This window comes from Castor canadensis, chromosome 2 (assembly GCF_047511655.1).
Source record: "Castor canadensis chromosome 2, mCasCan1.hap1v2, whole genome shotgun sequence".
NCBI lineage: Eukaryota > Metazoa > Chordata > Mammalia > Rodentia > Castoridae > Castor > Castor canadensis.
Window position 1 is genome coordinate 145,621,102 of NC_133387.1, and position 17,977 is coordinate 145,639,078.

The window sequence follows — 17,977 nt, forward strand, 5'->3', positions numbered from 1 at the left end:
GTAATTTGTTACCTAAAAGTTCATTTATAGCAGTACATGTTAAAAGTCAATCTACTTTACATGCTTAACAACAACAAAAACAATGGTCTTCTACTGCAGGAGCCAAGGGAATCTGCACTTCTGAGAATACCCAGTGTTTTCAGCTCAGAGAGGAGGATATTGGCTAATACTTCACACTTTGTTTGGCTCAGTTCTTAACTTCTCAGAATACAAATTCTCAGTCTCCACAGAGGTCATACATACCTCTAGCACCAAAGAACATGAGATTCTTGATAAGACTGGGAGCTCCTGAAAGGTGGGTACAAGATCTCATTGAACTACTTTTTAGTGACTGCTACTGGCTGCCCTCCCAAGCCAGCAAGTCTTTTCCATCTTTCCTAGATTATGGTACTTCGTTTAGATGGAAGACCACATGCTACAGGCAACAGGCTCCTCCTTCAGCTAGACAGGATGAATCAAGAGTCTAAGCTAAGTAATTGGCTTTAGGGTAGACTGAGGGTGTGTGGAATGCCTAATGGTTGATTCTGGGAAAGATTTATCTTTCTCTCTGATAAAAGGCATTAAGAACTGCCTTTACTATCCTACTTGGGATGTATGAGGGTATATTTTAGTTGCAGAGGCCATATTGTTAACAGCAGGTAGTAGACACAGAGATGCAAAGCCAAAGATCATGAACAGAAACATAAATCTGGTCCTTGCACATACCCCACTGAATGAATTCAAGTGCTCTACCTCTAAGTTTTGTTTTGTGAGGTGGGGGGTGTCTCACTGTTGCCCAGGCAAGTCTCAAACCCCTGAGTTCAAGTGATCATCCTACTTCATCTTTCCAAGTAGCTGGGACTATAGGTTAAGTGCCACTGTACCTAGCTCTAAAATTCTTACCAAGCTAAAAGTAAGTTTTCTTATAGCTTAGGTTAGTGTTAGACTTTCCATTACTTGCAAATGAAAGCACCTCAGGTGTTACACAACACTTTTCAGTTCACTGTACCCTTGGTTGTTTTGTCTGCACTTGATATATGTGACCTCCCCTCTGCCACTTCCATGTCATTGAAGATGCAAAGATATGGAAAATAGCACCCAATAGTTGACTGCTTTTCTTTCGACAGATTTCTGATTGTTGTTGTTAGTACTGGTTCCATTGCCAAGTGCTTGGAGCTCTGGTTTGCAGGCTCAGCCTGTGTTGGGTGTTCCTGCTCTCCCCCACCCTCCCTGTCACATGCTTCTTTCTTTCCATAACTGCAAACTGTGGGTTCCAGTCCTGTGGTGCTGGTGGGGTTGTCACAGAGCTGCAAAGATCTGTGTACACAGATGAGTAAGTTTTTGACTCAGAACATGACTGCAATATGTTACAGTCCCGGGACTGGTTGTTGCAGATTCTGTTTCAAAAGTGAGAAATTCCATCCCCAGCCCTAGTTTCACTACTTTGTAGGAGATGAGATTTCCTCCTGCTTCCAGACTCTGTAGTCCAAGGTAGTTGTGGCTTTAAAGTTCAGTGCACTTGTCATTCTGCATACTTCTGGGTTACAGAAATCCCTATACTGGATTTGCACATAGCTGGTCCCTTAAATTTTCTACTATTTCCCATTAAACACTTCAGAAATAACACCTACCAAGGCACTCCCCAAGTCAACTTCTGAAAGCCAGTGTCATGTGAAAGAGGGAAAGGAAGGACGGCTCTTTGGACAACATTGCTGCCATACAACAATGGCGATAAATCCTAAGTGAAGAGCAAAGTTCCAATGAATAAGATATGATGTGTGTGTCTTTTGGATCAATAACAGAAGCACTATTTTGTCTTCTGCTATTCTTATCTATTCCCCCACATTTCATGAGACCAAAGGAAGTACGGCATTGGGTACATATTTACAAAACGGCATATTTCTCACACAAAACATATGTTGTCAATTACCTTAAGACCCAGTCAATTTAATATAAAATGTTTTTAATTGTTTTTGAAAACATTTAAAAAACAATTTTGAGCACTTTTAAAAAGAGAACTGAAATGCTACGGCAATATTCAACTACTGTAGTTTCAGCAGGTACAACAGACAACAAAACACTGGGGAAATCTGCCTCTGCACTAAATGAAAACATGAAACAGGGCTTGCTTTTGTCATTTACGGTGTAGTAAAGCACACTGGAGTACAAGACTAGTATTTGAAACCTCAGATGCACTGCACAAAAAAACACTTTCCTTCTTTTCAGTTCAAAAGTCAGTGCTTATTGCAATTATATGCAAAATTATTTACTTCATGAAGTCTTATCATGATAAACAGTATGTAAAATGTTTTAAACATCAAAATGATGAAAAAAATCTGAGAAAAGAACATATTCAACAACAACTAAGCAGAATTAGTAAACATAAAAAAAGTAAATAACTTGTGAATAACTATGCTTGCCTGGTTAACACTGAACCAGTTTCAATACAGCCAAGGGGAAAAAAAAAGTGGTTACAGGAATACCTAGTACTGTACAAGATAAGTCAATAACACTCATGCACATTTTGTGATCGTGTGTATTAACATGGTGAAGCAAACTAAACTTAATTCTTCCTGCTGTAATATTCTCACGTAAGAGAATAAGAAATAGAAATATCTCATTGAGATCAATGCACATTGCTACATAAGACAATTTTATCTGTCACTGTGATGACACTTTGTCTTTTCATAATGAAACACATTTAAAAAGTTTTATCTGTGGACTGTACTGGTTGCATTTATCCTAAGAGATGTGCCTACCACAGGTTCAACAAATTTAGTGCAATATATAAACCCCAGAAGGTTTGCTGGACGAATTCAGCCAAATTTAAAGAGTTTGCTGCAATACTATACAGGGGGTAAAAATCCTCCAGTCTCTATATTTTTATCAAAAAAGATTTCCATTATTTTTATATTAGTAGGAAGCTAATAATGTAAACAAGGGATTAGAATGGCCTCAAAATCTCCTTTTCAGAGTATCTCATATAGAAAGGCTCCCATCATCTGTTACAAGAAATCACACAGTTGCCTTTGGGTATTGCATACTTTGGTGTGCAGTAGTGCTGTGTCTCAATGTACAGTGAAGAAATACTGAGCATCTAGGGAAAAATCTAACAGATCATTAAATCAAGATAACAGCAAACACATAAATGCCAATAACTAGGACATATCAATATATAAACCTCTGAGCCAACCCTAGCACCATTTGTTTATCAAAATATGTTAATATTCTATCTTTCAAATTTATTGAACAATGAAACCTTATTAAATTAAACCCTTCATCACATTTGTTAAATATTCATTGATTGTAGTCTTCTGATTGGTTTAGGAATTAAGGTACAGGAAAGCTTAGCTAGGTTTAAGGTAGCACAGCAAACGGTTTAATGTTAGCTTTAAAAACTTAATCTTAAAATCTCTCTGAAAGTGATCTTGAAACTCACCTAGGTGGAGCTGTCACCTAATGAGTAGATTTGTGTCAACATGAAATTCATAAATATTATTCATAAAACAAAATGGGAGCCATACAGAGAAACGTTTTAAAACAAATCCTGAGTGCTTTGCTTCTTTTGCAATTGTGTCTATCACAATAAATAAATTAAGCATGTAATAAAACATTCCTCTTCTTCAAGTACTGTAATTATCCCCTTTGTTTTATCAGAGATATAAAGATTTGTGGCTTCATACCTAAGGTGGTGAAATGCTTTTTTGCTGGGCTTTTAATGTCATCTCCTTCCTGCTTATTTGTTTTCGAAATGGATCCCATGATCAAGCTGTACGCTGTACTCAGGAGGAGCAAAGGAGCCCATCACTAAACCGAGGAGGAAAAGTTGATTCTAAAGAATATCATAGTGAAAAATTTCAAAATAAATCTCAACGGTAACTTTAATGTGTATGTGTAGCCACTATGATGAAACAAAAAACGCTTTTCCTTTGCTTCTAAGAACCCTAGCTCAACTAGCAAGCAATAACAATGAAAGTTTTCTGACATGCCTGTATTTTCATAAATCACACTCTCTGCAGTTACTTGTTCCGTGTGTCTGTGTGTGTGTGCTAGCTCCACATAAAAATCAGCATTTTAAAAATCAGATGAATGCAAGCTCACATATATAAATGGCTACTATTTTTTCTCTGAAGAATTTTAGTGCAGTTTTTCCTTTCCTCAAATGACTATTTAATTTCGCATTATCTTCTCCTACTTAAGCCCTTCGTTGAGAAAGTAAATGGTACCGAAGCCCCAGAACGTCCCACAGCGATCCCTCACCTACAGTAGCCCTATGCTTCAAGCCTAAATATTTATAACCTGAATAGTATCCCTGTTTTGAGGAAGACTTTTTTTGTCTACAGTTCACCTTAGCTATGATTTCATACCTAAAAGATAATGCCAACAAGAAAACAGCCTATACCTAAAATTGATGGTTTCTTCTAAATTCTGTGCAGATAAACTGATGAATTAAAATGAACTCATACAAAATAAAGACCTAGACTGCTCTTGTAAAGGCTGGATAGTTGATTCTTTACTAGTAAACAATGTGATTAAAAGGGGAACATTATAAAATTTAAAACCTAATACTTGTTCTTCTACAGCCTACTGTCTTCAGAAACTTGTTAAGAACTGAGGCAAGTCTAACCATTTCCTACTGAAGAAGAAACCACTTCTGCAGCAAACGCTTTTAAAATGTCACAATTAATAGTGTTTCTGCTGCGGGAGGCACTTCCATTAAGACAAATACAATACGTATGTCTTTAGATACAGTGTGCTACATATTATAAAATACAATTTAACCCAACATTTCAACAGTAGGATGGTCCTTGCTTTCTATCCATTCAAAACCTGATGAAGTCATAGAGTTCATGGATTCACTGCAAATTTGTTGAAACAATGGGTCATTCTTTAATTCTTCCAGTGTAGCTTCATCATCTTGTCCCTGCTGACGACCTGGATCAAACAGTAGATTTGGGTCTAAGGTATTCAAATCATTGATGCTGCCTGAGAGGTCAGAAGACAACCTGATGTCGCTAGAGAAATCAGACGCAGTACTGGTGAGATCGGATGCTACCTGACCTACTACTAGCTGTTGGTTGGTTTGCAAGCTGTCTCCACTCAACAGGTCTTTAACAGTGTTACTGAAATCTAACTGATGTTCTCCAATTTCAGATTGTGCTTGATTATCTCCAGGAGAAAAACTGATCTGATCGGTGCTATTACTTTTGGTGAGGTAAGATGGTGTTTGGAATTCATATACAGAAGTGCTGGAATCGATCATACTCTGTGAGTTGGCACTAGGAAAAACAGTGGAAGTTTCCAAAATCTGAGTGAGATTCATCCGGGCCGTATAATTGGAAGGCAGGTTGTTCATTCCCAAACCTCTCACTGCATCATCATTGTCAGAATCAAGTTTACTCAACAAAACATTGGTTATTTTTTTACTGTTTGTTTGCTTCTGAAGGGCGTTTGGGAAGGCAGTCTGCATCATGACTGTCAGTGGAACTGACTGACTTCTTTGAGCTATGTTATTGGCACATGCATCTGCGTGAACATTTGTGAAAACATGAACTTCTGGGGTTACTGGACTTCCAAAGGGGGTCACATTAGATCGTGGGATGTTAGACACAGGATAGAGGGTGCTTCCGCTAAGATTACGTTGGCGATGGACGGCCGGGCTCACACTCCGGCACCTGAAGTTGCTGCTGGCAGACGAATTAGTTCCTTTGTTATCAAGAGGGGCAGGGACTGCAAACCCCTCCTGTTTGTTGGTGTTGTTTACAGTGGCGCCCTGATGCTGCACAGGGGAGACAGGAGTCAAACGACCAAAATGAGTGTCGTGATGTCTGGATTGAGACTGATAAGACTGTCCGGGCACCGCAAAAGCATGAGGTTTCCTGAAATGATCTTCCACTAGCTCCTGGTAGCTTGGGAGAATGCTGTGGCCAGAAACTGATGAGTTACCAACCCCACTATACCCGTTATTCATCCACTCAAGCTTGGTTTTATCGGGATGTGTGGCCATGGGTCTCTGCATGGGTTTCACAGGGCTGCTTGAGACAATGCTGGCATCATGGTAAGCCATACTGGAGCTTATTGGGGTGAATGCAAATGGATTCCTACATTCAACTGGGCTGGGAGGGACACTACTGCTGCAGTTAGAATGTGGTGTACCGATGGGTGTGTGTCGACTACTTCCTAAAGCACTGTCCACAGGCGTAGTCTGGGCCATCCTAGAACAAGGGCTCTCCCTCGACAGACTCTGAGACCCAGCAATCATCTCAGATGTTGGGGTTGGGGTCGGGGTTGGGGTCGGTGTAGGAGTGGGTGTGGGTGTGGGTGTGTGGATTGGAGTGCCGTTGCTATGGATTGGATGGTAGAAGTGGGTGCTGGAGGCATGAGATGACATGGGAGCTCCTGGGGTTACCGACTGGCTCTGAAGGGGCATTCCCAAGCAGTTCCCGTAAGAATGGGAGTTGTTCATGGACATCTGCTGCTCCATAAGCACCAGCTCTTCCACAATGCTGTCTTGTGTGAGCTCATCATCAAAAGGAAAGTAGCTCTCATTTGTCTGGGAAACAGAAGACTCAAACTCCTTCAGTTCAGGCTGCAGAGGTAACTGATCAGAAGACTGTGCTTGTATTTGATTCAAAGCAGATTCCTGTATCTGGCTATGTGACTGCTGGTTATATGCCTCCTGCGGCAGTCCTTCTAATTCCCAAACAGACTTCTCCAAATCGTTGATATCAGGGTGCTCAGCAACTGTCGTAACACTGATGCTTTGCTGTTGTCCACAGCCGGCAGGTACAAACTCAGAATCCTTAGCGACTTGCTGCCATTCATTTGGATTAAATCTGTCGTCTGATTTTGAATCACGGTCCAAGAGAAAGACACTCCCTTCAAGTTTTATTTTTATATCTGGAGATGAAGATGGTGTTGTTTGCTGTTCCAGAGCTGACTCACTGGCAATGAGCGCTGGAGAATTCAAGGGTTGATTTTCTACTACATGTGAACTGACACTGATTGATACCTTGTTAGGGACTGGAGCACCTGCTGTTGAACTTTCTGTTTTCCCTGAATGTGGAACCTTTTGGTCCTTCTTAACACTGCCTGGTTTCTGACCTTCCATGATAACTGCAGAAAGCTGTTCCACAATTGGTTTCTTTACAGGAGGCACCTGGGATTCTTGCAATGTAGAAGATAGTCGTTTTCTGGGACTTTTAGTGCATAATTTAGGGTCTTTATTTATTGAGTCACCATTAGCTGGTGAGCTGGTGCTGGTGAAAGTTAAGTTCTGAGTAGCAACTGAGAGAGTGATAGTGCTTTGATTATTGCCTGCTGAAGTGCCTGGCAGAATGTCATTACAGCGACTTTTACATTTGGTCCTCTGGTCACAGACCTTAGTTGCTTTGATTTCAATGATGCCTTCACCTGAAGGTTTTTGCACCGCTCCATCTGCATTACTCTTCTGCCCCGAAAGGGCACTGGGTGTTGTTTGGGGAGTTTTTGTCCCGTCAGAACTCTCCTGGCACTGTACAGGATGCTCATCTGATGATGCTTCAGGTTCCATCTTGACTTCCACAGATGCTCCCCCAGCACTGCTGGTCCTGGAGCCAGGGGGATGAAGAGAAACAACAGAACCATTCTTGATCTGTGGAACGCTCCTTGATTCTTCGGCCGTTCCAGTAGCACTGTTGACTGAGGCAGAATGTTTTAGAGGGGCATTATTGTTGCTGGGCGTGAGGGATATTGTTGTCATTTTCACCACATTTAGAGAACTCATGTGTGAAGCGGGTACAACAGCGGTTTTGATGGGACTGCTAGTGAAGAGGACAGTAGTTGGAGAGCGGATGGTGAGTGCACTGGTGTTGGCTGGCTTGGGTAAGATCTGAGGGTAGCGGTGCCGGGCAGAACGGTCCCCACCAGGACTGGCTGGAACGTTCTGAGGAGTCTTTGGTGTCTGTTTCACAGACTGCATGTGCTGAGTGACCACCTGCACATTGAGGGGAAGAACTTTGCCATCAGGAGAACTCATTGGACTTGGTGAAGTTACCAACTGCCTGGTTCGCTGGACCTGAGAAAAGGTAGAAAACAAAACAAAACAAATCACATTCAACAAGGGTAGGATATAAACAGTACTTCATATACCTGAATAGTATCAAAACATTTATTAAATGTTAACCTTAAAAAAAGCAGTCTTATGTTAGAAGAGAGTCTTATACAACCAGACACACACATAACAAATGCAACCATAATGCAACATAATTACAAAATACAGTAATCCATAGGAAGAAGATTAAGAGGGTCTTTAAGTTAATAAAACTAAAGAATTCACACCTATGATGAATAATGATTTAAGGAAGTTACCCAAAGAAGAGATAAAATCTTGAAGATAAAACTATTAAGTATTTGGTGGAATTGATGTCAAGAAGATGGTTTTGTTATGAAGAGACTGTCTTATAAATGGGTCTATCTTGGACTTTAGTAACTCAACCACTGTGGTTAAGGTCCCAAAATTGCTGTCTACCCGAGTCTGCCCTATAGTCAACAGTGTGGCTACCAGCTATTTAATGTTATTATTAATGGCATGACAATGATGAAGATAATGATTAGAACAGGAAAAATGATAAAGTTTGTCTTTAATAACATGTAACATAAAGTATCACCTTACTTTTGCAGGATGCACTCATTTTAAAAGTCCCTTTCCTGTCTGACCAACCTCAGTTGTATGAGGCAGTAAAGGAGGAGACAATTCACTCCGATTTGTAGAACAGGAGACAAGCTCAGAGTGGTTAAGGGACTTGCCCAATGTCCTACTCCTATATCCAGCCAGCCACAGAAACAGGCCTACATTAGATGATCATGTACTGATAAAAATTATAAATTTTATAATTTATAAAAAATATCATTTTATAATTTGATTCACCTTAATGTTAAGAAAAAGTTTAAACTAAAAAGTTTGCAGTTATATTTTCTTGACTCAGTCAGGGCTAAAATAATTCTGACAATGGCTCACTCTTACGTAAAGCTCTGACTTTTCGTATGCTATATGCATACTTTACACATCTTGGATCTTCATATTTTCACTTATATTAGTTTTATAACTTGCCTTGTATATCAACAAACCTCCATTCTGAGTGAAAGATGTGTAACTGAAAGGGAATTTGAAGTCACAAAACCAGTCTGTGATTGCATCTACAAGTACACTTGCCTCCTTCTCATCTATGCTGTTAATAAAATGACCCATTTCCCACCAGCCCAGTACAGCCAAACACTATTTAATACTATTACCGGAATGGGGCTAGGGACAGCTGCCACAACGATACCAATGGGCTGAGGAGAGAGGATGGCAGGATTTCCATTAGGAAGATTAGCCACTCCATTGGCTGTAGCGCCTTCTGATTTTTTTGCTGAGGATTCTCCTGGTAAGGGAGACTGTAGTTTCTGTTCTTGTTGTTTTTTTTGGATTTTCCGTTGCAACTGCTGTTTAGCGTCAATTGGAGATGGCAAAGTCTTCACTTGAGGCTGAAAGGAATTACTTTCAGCTGTAGGTATAAAAGCAGAAGGCTGGGTAATTCCTTTAATTCCTGAAAATAAGCAGAGGAAAGCTAAAATAAACACTGTCCTTTGCAGAAGGCAGTTACAACTAGATTTCTTTGAATATGTAGCCATTTATTTTTAACTCAATTTCTTCACAAAGCAAATCATGAGGCTTCCAATTTATAAAACATTTGTCAACATGGATTTGACATCTTAAAAAGATAGTTAAGACTCTGGGGAGAATTTTAGTTAAATTATAATGGTGGATGATTTAAAAAGAGCAACTATGTCACAAATGTGAGGAAGTAAAAATATATATGCCAAGATAGCAATTTTACATTTTGCCCTCTCCTTTACAGAATGAGACTCATTCATTTCCATGATTTTAATAGTCAACACAGGAGAAGTACTCACTAAGTATTTGCTAAAATCATCCCATACCTTAGAAAAAAATTTATGTGGGGGAAATAACATTTAAATTTTACCAGTAATTAAAAAAAAATAGGTACCTCTATTTTAACTGTTATGATTATCCCAGTATAACCAAGAGAAACTAAGAAGCAGAATTTCATAGTAAGACTAAGGTTAAGATATTCTAAAAAGTGTCATCGAGAAAACTTTTTAGAGTAGCAAGGTAACTGGTAAAAAAAAAAAAAAATAGTAAGAAAGACAATTTTGTTTTATCCTGGTGCTGGGGATCAAACCTAGGCAAGGCTCTAGCACTGATATTCCCAGCCCCAGCAAGATATAAATTCTAATTCAAGAAAAAACTGACTATGTAATACAATTAATCTTTTCAAAAGCTCGTTTCACATTTAAGGAGTGGCATTAAAATTATCAGAAAGTCTGCTGTGGTCAGCAGCTACCAATGGTGAGAAGAGGGAGAGGAAAACGCTCTCCAGTTGGCACACCTGGCCTTTGCTTCCCCAGCCCACCTCCTGCCTTCAGCATTCTAGTGGGGGCGGGGGAGGAGGCAGCAGGAAAAGCAAAAGGAGTGCCTCTAACTTCCACTCACTGTCTGTATGGCAATCCCTCATCTTTGACCCTCTTTTTAATCAAGTAAGCATTACTTTTCTCTTCCTCCTGGGCCCAGCCTCAGCTCCACTTCTCAGCACCTGCACCCAGGAGGGCCCCTGCCAATGGCCCGCAGCTCAGCTGTCTTCTTTCTCCTGCCAAGGTTTCTGGGCAGCAGTGAGTTCCAAGCAGCTGACTTACAAAAGGAACATTTGTAACACAACCTGTCCTCAATATGGAGTCTATATTTATAAAAAGCCAAATTTGCCTTCAAAGGGTGAAAATGACATTGCTATCAAGAATATTTAAAAAGAAATGTAGTAAGGGCTGAGAACAAAATTTCAAGAGATTTTAAATAAGTAATGATACAACTGGTAAACTGTTTAGTATTCCCAGCTAACTGCTTTCAAAAAGGTTAAAAGCTGTTCAATGTGTTTAGTACTTTTGTTTAAAAAGGACCCTTGACTTACACTTATAGCTTAGAAATTCATTCATTCTACTCATTTAACATTTCTCTGTCAGACTGTGAACAAAGTGGGAGAGGAGAGAAATGGAGGCATGTCTTTTCTACATGATTCTTCCTGACACCATCATGACACTGATGTATCAGTATCAGGAAGGGTAGAAGAAAGAGAACAAAGAAATTTGCAGGGTCCATACCTTTTAAAGCCTCATTTTGCCAGAAAATAGAAGACAGTAAGATATAACTGAGTTAACCTGCCATTTGGAGACAGACAAGTCAGGATTCAAGTCCTGGACCCATTACTCATGTGCCCATGGACGAGCAACTTAACCTCCCGAGTCTCCTGATCTGGCGATCAGGAATAAGTATCCCCCATTTTGCAAGAATGCTGGAAAATCAAATGATGAGCTGCATCAGGCTGACCAAGCACTCTCTTGCTTGTGGGTAAGGTTAAGGGGAACAAACGGATTTAGGTCATGCAGTTTACATGCAGAAAGGAAAAATTATTTGCTCTTGTGAAAGACTATTTTTCTGAAAATGGTCTTCAACTGAGACAGACTATATACAGAAATCCCATAAATACTGTAATTCTGGCCAGGATAAACCTACTGTAGATTAAAAAATATTTGGATTTAGCACTTAGTAGAAGAATCACCTTAGAAAATACGTTTCGTGTTAAAATATTTTTCAATTAAATAATCTTCTAAGGTAATAATGCAATTCACTCTTTTTTGGGTTTATAAAATATGACTGAAAATGCTTTACACAGCTACTAATTCAGGAGGGAGTCATTTATTCCAGCAATACTGTTAGCTCCTAAAACTATCAATTGCAAAAATTCCTCTTTGAAAAAAACTCATTTGACTGTATACTTAAAAAAAAAAAATCCCTTTTGCTATTTTATAGCAATGTTTCACACAGTTTATATTTTGAGACCAAGTTTTCCTATACAGAGTTTAAAGATCATTTTATTGATAGCTTAGTTTTTAGAACAGGAGTCTAGAACAGAATTTAAGACTTAACCTCATTAATTTAGATACACAGATCTAAAAATACATATCCACACTCTTCACACTTAAAAACAGCAATGGGAGACTAAATAAGATATGAGCAGGGGAATCCAAATAGTTGTATATTTCAGCAGTCTCACACCTTAAGTTTTATAGTGAAAGGATTATCATTTTTATTGTACTGGCCTAACAAACCCATTTGAATTTAGTATAAAGTGGAGTAAGAATGGCCTCATACAGGTTCTAGAAGATGAAGTTCTTTGGTCCAAGTCTTCATTGCTGCTGGCTTTAAACACAGCAGCGTGCTGTCAGTTTTAGAATGGCAGAACTTCATACCTGCTGGTGCTGCTGCCATCACCGTCAGAGCCGCCATGGACTTGGTGCCTATGTAGTGACTTTTCACAAGGAAGCGAGCTAGTTCTAAGACCGTGTCAAATGGCTGGCTTAACACTTTCTGTGCCCACTCACACACAAGACGGCAAGCAGAAGAGATAACTTCTTCATCAATGTTTTGAAGCTGTCCAGAGGGTTCAACTCCTTCCAACTAAACAAAGGAAAAGGGAAAAGTTCACTGAAGCACAATGAAGATATGCAAATTAATTACTGTTACAATTTAAATCTGAGGGGGTCAAAGCAATATGAAGTGGGTGCTGGCAAACACAGCCCCAGTGCACAGCAGCATGGCGAATACAACATTTTCAATGGCCTTTAAACAAACATGGGGACTCACGGATGTCTTGGATCTTTCTAAAAGGGTTTTCTAAAAGGAATTAAACAAATTATGCTAGTAGCCATATTTTCTGCAAGATTTAGCCGACACATATACCATAGCTATCTTACAACACTGTTTCTTCTTGACTGCACACACACACACTCACACACTCATAGTCAGTATCTATCATGGACACATCTATGAATGATGACTGTAGGTCTTTGTTCTCCTGAATCTCATGCCAATGTAGGTCATATATGTTAACATCTTTCAGCCACTGTGGGATTTTTTTTTTCTCTCTCAATTCTTTGTACAAGGCACAGTTCCTGGTTCTTGGATTTACCCAGATGAACTGTGCAAGATACATTTCAATTCTGATATAAAGGTATAATTTTTATTGAAAAGAAATGGTAGAATTCTTACCCCATCTCCAGTTTTGTGAAAGTCAAGGTTGGGCAGTGTTGGCATATGAACAAAAGCTTTTTTTCTCAGTCCACTGTAGCAATATGTAATAAATAGTTAAGGTTGGAAGTACTCTTAAATTAAATAGGCTGCCTAGATAAACAGCCTTGAGAAGTAACTGTATATGAAATGAGAATAAAGTGATCATAAGATAACATCTATTTTCTGAATTCTTGAGTAAGAAAACCTTAATATTAAAATCTCAGGACACTTTCTCTTAAAACTGGAATTGTTCTTGTAGTTTAACTGTTATGGTCTTAATGAAGTGATTCGCATCTGTTATACATTTTATGAATAAATGTTCCAAATATGCTATTCCAGGTACCAGTAACAAACAGGTCAGAAGGGAAGGGAACAGCCCGATGGAAACCTGGCACAGGGAGGGGAAACTTTAGCTCAGGGCTTTGGGACGAAAACAACTCTTAAGAGTGTCACAAGGGCTTTAACCTTTTCCCTTCTCTTTTTCCACTGAAACACACAGGATTATCACCTGTAACATGGCAAAGACACACCAAAACATTCTGTGTGTACAGGAAACAAGGATAGGTCAAGCAGCAAGTGGTTAAAGAACACCTGGAAACAACTGGAAAAGCAGCCTTCTTCCCACCCTCCACAGTAGCTAAGCAGGAAGAAAACAAATTACTTCTAATAACAGAGACCCTCTCTTTTACAATCTCTTTTCAAGAGTAGAAAAACCTTTAATAAATTCTTAGTTTTTATTTTCTTACTTCTGTTTGCTCCTAAGTACTTTCTTGTCACAGAAAGGACTTTTTCTATGCCCTTGCTTTAATTTTAGTTCAGGCCCAAAATGGCTGGCTGAAAAATATTTTAAAGTAAACATCAATCTTTCAGGAGAAGTCCCACAAGAAATTTTTTGAACGTTGTATTATTACTAATTTTTTTTAAACCAAGGAGATACCTGTGCTTCTTTTTTTTTTCTTTATTCATTTATTCATATGTGCATACATTGTTTTGGCCATTTCTCGCAACCCCCCCCCACCCCGGGCCCCTCCATCTCCCCCTAACCCCCTCACTTCCAGGCAGAACCTGTTCTGCCCTTTTCTCCAATTTTGTTGAAGAGTAGATATAAGCAGTAATAAGAAAGACATAGTGTTTGCTAGTTGATTAAGGATAGCTATACAGAGAGATTCCTAGCATTGCTTCCATGCATAAGTATATTACAACCCGAACTGATTCACTACTTCACTACTTCCCGGTCACCTTCCCATACTGACCTCTGTTGTTTTAAGGTTACCGTATTAGCTCCTCTGCAGTGGGGACATCAAACACTTTCAAGTTTTGTGTTTCCTACCTTTCCATATTCCTCCTGTATGTGTTCTCCCCTTAGCATGCGACCCATGTCTAATAATATCACTGCATTTGTTTTAGATCTAAAGTCCACATATGAGGGAGAACATATGATTTTTGGCTTTCTGAGCCTGGCTAACTTTGCTTAAGATGATGTTCTCCAGTTTTATCCATTTACTCTCAAATGATAAGATTTCATTCTTCTTCATGGCTGAGTAAAATTCCACTGTGTATAAATACCACATTTTCTTAATCCATTCGTCAGTAGTGGGGCATCTTGGCTTTGTGAATAGCGCCGCAATAAACATAATACCTGTGTTTCTAAATCAGGAGGAAAGATAAACTGACAACTTTCTCTACCTTTATTAATATACTTTGTAATTGCTAGAATATGTCATTTTTCAATAATTTTTATTGTTAAAGCAAAGGAGATCAGACCATTAATAATACTTTATAGAGAAAGGTAAAATTTACCATAGTTCTAATAAACACACGAACCATTATTTGGTTTTTTTTTTTTTTTCAGTTTGGTAATTGCTAGGAAAATAACATTTGCAGCTATTGTATTTTGAGCTGTTTACGTTCGTTGACTTAAATTTATTCTCTAAATATAGTTGCCAGCTGCAGTACAACAGCAGCTACTCTACAGTAAGTGAGAACCCAAACAGATGACGATGATGTTCTGGTAAAGGATATTTAGATTTGCCTCTAGTGCCCAGACGACGTGCCTTCATGTTAGGAAAGACATTTTTCATGATCTTTCCGAAGTCAGCAGCACTTAAGGGATGGTAACCAAGATTGTCACAATAGCTCCTGCAAAAGAAGGAGGGACCAATTTAGAGAGTGACAGAATTCAGTATTAGCATAGTACTACTTCAATACAATCTGATTTCTCTGACAAGGCAAAAAATGGATCTTTCAACTAAGTTACTGCAACTGACAGGACTGTTACCCTGTGGGGACAAGTGTTGACTCGGACTTAGTGAGCTGGTTCTACCCTCCGGGTACACACCACTGCCTTTGATAGCATCCAAGAAATTTGCAGTAAGGTATAACACAGGTACAAAGTTTTCTAATGATGCTTCAACCCACAGCCCACTCTAAAATGAGTATTTCCAGCTCATCTAGGAGGGTTGTGTCAAACTCAAGAAATGGGATCATTTACAATACAATATTCATGCATGTTGGATACTAGAGATCCCTACTAGACAGTTTAAAATTTAGAAACATGGTATGTTAGACCAAAAGGGACCCTAACTATCTTTCTTATTTTACTGATAAGGTTAAAGAACAAAAGCACAGCCAGGTTCTGAAGGTCTATTCCCCCTCCTTTTCCCCATCAACCTTTAATTTTGTGAAAGCTTAAAACTGGAAGTGAATTCAGAAGCTGTACAGTTTAACTCCTAGCTAGAAGTGGAAATGGTCACCTCAATGTGAATACATCCCTAATGGGGACAGAGCTATGTTGTGAGGTGGCCTACTTCAGTGGTTGTAATTTTAAAGAAAAAAAAATCCATTAGAGCTTCTTCTCCATTAAAAAGATCCAGATATTCAATGGTTCTGTTTAAGTCTATTTAGTAAGCATTTCTAGGATACCTATTGCAATTTTGAAATTAGTACTATATAAGAAGCTGTAGATCACTCCGGGCCATGTGGAGACTTGGTTAGTCTACATCTTATTCTCCTGCTTCATAACTTTAATTGCAGGTTGTTTAAGCAAGATATGATATCAATTAAGACTTTAACTTAGCACCAGATTATATTTATACAAGTCTAAAAAAAAAAAACAGTAAGGAACAAAGAATGTTCTGTTCACAGGATGACTAACACTTCGATGCCAATTTTAAAATGGTATGTTTTCCCTCTTGTTTTTAAGAATGAAAATAAGACTAATTTTCAACATGACCGTGAATAAGTCACTCAAAATCCATGGTAGCAATTTAATCTTTAGTGCTTATTTATACCACTGATAAATTATGTATGTTCAGGGTAAATATTACGCAATGGCACAAAATATAAACAAATAACTATAGAAGACTGGTGGCAAAACACAAATACCAGGACACTGAACCATACCTGACATTTTTTGAGTGCTTTGAAAAAAGTCTTATCTCATTTAATCTTCTCAATGATCTTGAGGTAATTTTTAAAAATTTTATTTTTGGTGAGACTGGGGTTTGCAAGTGCAAAGCAGGTACTCTACCACTTGAGCCACACCTCCAGTCCATTTTTGCTCTGGTTATTTTAGAGATGGAGTCTCTTAAACTAGTTGCCTGGACTGACCTTGAACTGCAATCCTCCTGATCTCAGCCTCCCAAAGTAGCTAGGATTGCAGGTGTGAGCCACTAGTACCTTGCTAAGGTTAAGTATTTTTATTAAACACATTTTATAGATGAGGAACTTGTATAGAGGTACATTTAGAAAGGATCTGCTGTAATTTAATTTACTCATCTTAGAGATTATATACTATTGCTGATTAATAACTATAAGCATACTGGATGCTTACCATAAAATTATATCAATTTTTCTAATATCTATAAAGAGAAGAACTGTCACTTTTCTAATCAAAGCCCTCTTTTTTACCTAAACTGTGACTTCAGTGAGTCTTAGCATTCATGGATTATAGCTCACAATGTACAGAAGTCCAGGGAAGTCCCAAACACATGGTAGAATTACATTCCCTTTAAAGTGTAGCTCACATAATTTGTCTGCTACGTCAACTGCAGGGAAAATGCCATGAAGATGATGTGCTCAGCTACATAGTGAGCTTGGGCTATGGAAACAGGTACTGAAACCCTTTAGCATTTTTAAGGAATAATTATATTTTGAGACTCTGGAAACTGGCACGTGGCATGGATACCTGAGAACCCTGAGCGCACAGCATGAGCCTGTGATGTTTGCTGTCCTGGCGGCGGTGGGGCAATGCAATTGGAAAAGGCCTCATCACTATGCTAAGTCTCAGTGCTGTCTAGTTTAGGTCTTGATGCAAAGTTATCTGTTGTGCTATTAAAGCAAAGTGAGAAAAGGGGACCAGGAACTAGAGAAAAGGTGAGATCAAAAAGAATTAACCTAGAAGGTAACACACACACACAGGAAATCAATGTGAGTCAATGCCCTGTATAGCTATCCTTATCTCAACCAGCAAAACCCCTTGTTCCTTTCTATTATTGCTTATACTCTCTCTTCAACAAAATTAGAGATAAGGGCAAAATAGTTTCTGCTGGGTATTGAGGGGGGGGAGGGGGAGGGGGTGGAGTGGGTGGTAAGGGAGGGGGTGGGGGCAGGGGGGAGAAATGAACCAATCCTTGTATGCACATATGAATAATAAAACAATAAAAAAAAAAGCAAACTGAAACTAAGATCAAATATCACCTTTGAAATTCCATTGCAAATACTTATTTTGTGGTAATCATACCATGAACAATATATGAGAGGTTGTTTTGTTTGAAATAAAATTAATTTAAACAGAGTTAAATATAAAAAATTATCATGTTTGAAGCTGGGGGT

General features: G+C 38.8%; 1 protein-coding gene across 2 annotated transcripts in view; it reads right to left on the minus strand.

The window, feature by feature from the left end:
* Positions 1-1,925: 1,925 nt before the first annotated feature.
* Positions 1,926-17,977, minus strand: part of Rfx7 (regulatory factor X7) — a 98,076-nt gene continuing 82,024 nt past the window's right edge. For both annotated transcript variants that reach the window (XM_074066009.1, XM_074066008.1), the window contains exons 5-9: positions 15,163-15,283; positions 13,124-13,204; positions 12,325-12,532; positions 9,253-9,548; positions 1,926-8,035 (exon numbers count right to left, since the gene is read on the minus strand). In XM_074066009.1, the coding sequence (XP_073922110.1) occupies positions 4,757-8,035; positions 9,253-9,548; positions 12,325-12,532; positions 13,124-13,204; positions 15,163-15,283 (3,985 nt within the window). In that variant the 3' untranslated portion in view covers positions 1,926-4,756. The remainder of the gene's footprint in view (positions 8,036-9,252; positions 9,549-12,324; positions 12,533-13,123; positions 13,205-15,162; positions 15,284-17,977) is intronic.